This window comes from Penaeus vannamei, chromosome 22 (genome assembly GCF_042767895.1).
Source record: "Penaeus vannamei isolate JL-2024 chromosome 22, ASM4276789v1, whole genome shotgun sequence".
Classification (NCBI taxonomy): domain Eukaryota; kingdom Metazoa; phylum Arthropoda; class Malacostraca; order Decapoda; family Penaeidae; genus Penaeus; species Penaeus vannamei.
This window is the reverse complement of record NC_091570.1, coordinates 15,535,216-15,540,215: the sequence shown is the minus strand read 5'-3', so window position 1 is coordinate 15,540,215 and position 5,000 is coordinate 15,535,216. Positions and strand designations below refer to the sequence as shown.

General features: G+C 38.5%; 1 protein-coding gene across 2 annotated transcripts in view; it reads left to right on the top strand.

The window, feature by feature from the left end:
- LOC113814309 (GRIP and coiled-coil domain-containing protein 2) overlaps positions 1-4,875 on the top strand; it is a gene marked incomplete at its 5' end in the record, with an annotated part of 14,744 nt that extends 9,869 nt beyond the window's left edge. Inside the window, 6 exon segments of one of the 2 annotated variants that reach the window (XM_070136670.1) lie at positions 332-557; positions 805-1,101; positions 1,656-1,850; positions 2,608-2,790; positions 3,224-3,332; positions 4,556-4,875. In XM_070136670.1, the coding sequence (XP_069992771.1) occupies positions 332-557; positions 805-1,101; positions 1,656-1,850; positions 2,608-2,790; positions 3,224-3,332; positions 4,556-4,620 (1,075 nt within the window). 2 annotated transcript variants of the gene reach the window in all.
- Positions 4,876-5,000: the final 125 nt, after the last annotated feature.

Sequence of the window (5,000 nt, the reverse complement as noted above, 5' to 3'; positions counted from 1 at the left end):
ACTGCTTAAAGCACATCATAAATTGGCACAGAATACTTAGAAGAAGGGTAAGAAAGCTAATTTTCATTTGTCAATTTTTTCTTGTCAAGTAATTTCTTACTGTACCAACCTTTTCTGATCATTAATTTGAACTACTGTGTAGAGTATCTTCTAGAAGAAAGGAAATGCAAAAGAAATGAACATGAGGATTAAAAGCTCCTTTTTTATCAATGTTTCAATCCTAACAGATATTATAGAAGAAAAGGGACATGAAAAGGAAAAGCATTTTGTAGCTTTCAGTTCCTCACTGAAGTTGGATTTCACATTGGCACAAATTTGTTTTCTTCCGCAGATCTGAGATCTCTGCAGTGAAGGCAGAACTCAGCTATTTGCAGTCTGAGAAGGATGGACTTTTACGTCAGGTGTCTTCCATCTCTGAGGAATTGACCAAAAGGGAGGCATCCCATCAAGAGAAAGTTGCCAAACTCGAGAGTAAAATTGAGACTAAGACGGCAGAGTATCAGCTGATCATTGCCAACATGTCCATTCAAAATGAAACTATGAGTAATAGTTTTAAGGCAAGTTTCCAGGGGTTTATTGGTCTATGTTAGCATTCATTTGCCACACTCAGATATGTTGCATATACTTTATTATTTTATTTATGATTTTATGATATCAGGTTACAATAACATTTTTCCAGGGTTAACTTTGATTTGGAAATTGTTATTTAAAGAATCAGATTTTTTCTCTCTGTCTCCTTGAAGGAAAGTTTTGGAATAACAAAGAAATCTAGAACAACAAATAATCTTGTAAAACACATTGCAGAAGCAACTTGAGACTCTCCGTGAGACCCACACTCATGAGGTAGAGGATCTTACAAAGAAACTGGAAGAAACTGAGGACAAGCTTTGGCAGCTCAAGAACAATGTTAATACTGTGCCAGCTCCTTCTGCAAATGCAAGCAACTCCCTTAGCCCTTATGCAGGTGTCCATCACACTAATCGTCACGAATTGGAGACAAACACCACTGCCGCTCACCATAATCAGCACAGACGTCAACACAGTCATGGCTCAGAGGAGAATAGGATTGATATCACTAACATGATCAGGGAAGAAGGAGAGGTGAGTACTTTCCTACCCTTCATAATCTTTCTCTTTGTATCCTTGCTGCTGGGGACAGCTGTGGTAGCTTCCGATCTCTCAAGCTTCTTTCTCCTTTCTGTTTATTCTCTGAAAGTCCTTTTATGCATTGTCTCTGCCATTGGTTTTCCATTCTGTGTTTTGTTCTTTTTTGTTTTGTGTTTTGAGCTAGTGCTTTTGATTTTTTTATGGAGAATCTCTAATTTTGAAATTGTGAATAATATAATCCAAGTCAGAAGGTATTTTACCAGTTGTCATATTTATCTTTCAGATTAAAACATTTAAGTACTATAAATAGTGCTATAGGCATCTATTACTGTATTCCATTACAAGAAATTTTTAAACTAAATAAAATGCACTTACTTGAAGATTGGTAATTAAAGTGTGAAATATATGGAAGTTCAAAGCTTGGGCCCTAAGAGACTCCATCTAAAGTTAACTGTTCAAATAATTGGTGATGCATGCTACTCTAATCTTCATTCTACACCCAAAGGATGACCATAATTTAGGAGACTATTTTACCTGCACCATTGTAGGGATCTGAGTGGGTGGAGCCTGTACACCATTCCCCGGCTAGACCCATGGGATACAGCCCGCCACCCTTGGAGCAGCTCATAAACTCTCCCCTGCCCTCAGCCCCCAGTCAGCAACCCCCTCAAGATGACACAGTCAGCGTCACCAGTGTTGCCACTGATGCCACACTAAAGGAGATTGATAGGCTGGAGTCGAAGGTGAGACGGGCTGCTGTAATCGGAAGGGACTCTCTGCAGTCTAGTTCTCAGTGACGGCCTTGGGTGTTGGTGTTTGTTAGAGTGAATGTGTGCATCTTAATGGGTCCTAAAATTTTGGTAGAGTTTGGGAACAGGAACGTGATAGAATGTAAAATTTTAACAGAGAATAGGAATTGCTGTTGGATTCTATTAATGAAGTGCATGGTTTTATTGCTTCTTCAGGGAGAAACTTGGGATATTGCTAGAAAGCAGTCTCAGGATTTGTGAGGCTATCTTTGTAAATGGTTAAGAGGATGCAGTTTCAGTTATATTTAACTGTTGAATTCAATTTGTCACTGTAATGTCCTGTGATTTGTTTTGTACTCCCTTCTGCTTTTCTTGTTGATAGAGATACTGCCTGACTTTTTTTTTGTTATTGTGCTTTTTACTAATTACTTCTCATCTGCAGAAATTAATAATACCCAATATTTATCCCATTAGATCCCAGGGATTCCATAAAAAAGTGATAAAAGGATCTAAAATTTCAAGGAAGCTTGAGAACCTGAGACTCTTCACAGCTTAAAATTATCAGAAATTTATTAAGTATTTTTTACATCCAAAATGCCAGATGGTGCTCTTGAGAATAGAAGAATCAATAATGCACAATATATCTTCTCTAGATACTCAGGCAAAATTTAAGCTAGGAGAGGAGTCAAGGAGAGGCCGAGACTTGGGTGTATATAAGAATTTTCCAACCTCTTTTCATCCGTGATTCCAGTTGAAATCAGGAGAGATGCGGATTCAGCAGCTGACCTCACTCTTGCATGAGTCAGAGGCAGAAAACGCCAAGCTGTGCCAACTCGCAGATGCACTTAAGGAAGAAATCCGAAGATCAGCTCGTAATGAGAGCCGAGAGAAGCACATGGAAAATATGGAATATGCCAAGAATGTGATATTGAAGGTTAGTTGTATTGCTGAAATTTAATTTTCCCTCCCTGCCAGAATTAGTAAAAGTAAGCTGTAATTTGCATCTGTTTAGCATAAAGACAGCACATTTATCTGTTTGGATTCTTATAATTTGTGACTTGTTTTATGAATTCTGCTTTTGAAGTAATGTGATATTTTATTTCATTGTGATTTTGCAGTCATGAACAGGGTGACGGAGATCACGATAATAAACTAACTTTGATAGCCAGCATTGTTTAGAATGAAAAAAATTCCTATGTGAAAGTAATTAACTTCACATTAAAGAATTTATTTGTAAAGAATGAGGCCTTAGTATTAGATGTTTATGTTATCTATTTTCTGTATAGCATATAAAAGTAGATAAATAGGAAACTGATAAGTTGAATGATTTACATTAATACATTTAATGCATACAAACATTTTCACAGTTTTTGATGCTGAGGAACAATGAGGAACGGAAACACCTTGTGCCTGTTCTCAAGACAGTTCTACAGTTGTCACCACAAGAAGTGTCACAACTTGAGCAAATGGCAGTTGGTAAGTACTACATTTGTGTTTTCCATGTTTTTTTTATGATAATGAAATGATATAATTGGATGATTAAAGTATGTGAACGATGAGGTGGGTTATAAGGGGTATCATTAATTCATTTTGTTCTTATTGTTGTAAATAAATTGGGTTTGATTTTGGATTATTAGTCGGATATGTATTTGACAACAGGAATGTAATAATGAGTGTAACATTTCATAAGAATCAGGATAGAATCTCTGTTTTTTTAATCTTTTCTTTATTTTTAAAAAGGTTATGAGAACAGCTCCTTTTGCTGTGTTATGTACTGAGGTTTATTGAAGTTGTTAAAATCCTCCAGTGTCAACCTGACAAGCTGAATTTCAAAAAAGGAAATCCATGGGTCCATGGGGTTGAATATTCACTGTACTTATTTTAGCTTTGAAACTCCACACATACCTCTGCTTGTTGGAATGTAGGCAGTAAACTTTTGTGGCATGCATGTTCCTGTCTATTTGTGGCAAGAATTTTCATTAGGCTGTTAGTATTTATTGTTATTTTAATATAAAATTATCATATCAGCAGGTACTAAACTTACAGATCTTGGAGTAGAAAAGTTGTTTAGTGGAAAGTTACCCCCCCCTCTCTCCCCCCCCCTCTCTCTCTCTCTCTCTCTCTCTCTCTCTCTCTCTCTCTCTCTCTCTCTCTCTCTCTCTCTCTCTCTCTCTCTCTCTCTCTCTCTCTCTCTCTCTCTCTCTCTCTCCTCTCTCATCTCTCTCTCTCTCTCTCTCTCTCTCTCTCTCTCTCTCTCTCTCTCTCTCACTCTCTTCCTCCCTCTCTCTCTCTCTCTCTCCCTCTCTCCCTCTCTCCCTCTCTCCCTCTCTCCCTCTCTCCCTCTCTCCCTCTCTCCCTCTCTCCATCTCCCTCTTCCCCCCCCCCCAGATCTTGGAGTAAAAAAAGTTTAGTGGAAAGTTAAAAAAAAACCCTTCTCCCCCCCCTCCCTCTCCCTCTCCCTCTCCCTCTCCCTCTCCCTCTCCCTCTCCCTCTCCCTCTCCCTCTCCCTCTCCCTCTCCCTCTCCCTCTCCCTCTCCCTCTCCCTCTCCCTCTCCCTCTCCCTCTCCCTCTCCCTCTCCCTCTCCCTCTCCCTCCCCCTCCCCATCCCCCTTTCCCTCCCCCTCCCCCTCCCCCCAAAAAACAAATTTATTGATAACAGCTCTAGCTTTAATGACACTAAAAGATTATTCATCTTTCAGGAACAGAAGAAGGAGCCTCAAATGGAGGATGGAGTGATTATCTACATCTGTGGTCAAGTAGATAACAAGTGGCCACACCATTTTGGAAACTGTTCATTTTAGTCTCCCTTGCAACACATGTTGGGATTTAAAGGTTACTACACTTTAGGTTGTTATTTTTATTATTGATTCTGTGGAATGTAAATATAAGATGAAATTCTGGAATATTGTCTAGGACATTGCTAAACACACAAAATGCGAAGGAAGATAGAAAATTGGTGCCATATTTCAACATGAATCCTTTGTGTTAATATTTACCAAAGAAAATGGGAAATGTGTAGTTTGAAGTGTTGAAGAAAATAGTTGGACTTGTAAAGAAGTCTGGCAAAATGAATCATGTATGAATAGTAAGGTCTTAGGCCTTTGATATTTTACATTTGTGTTATGTTATACTTACTATGATCAT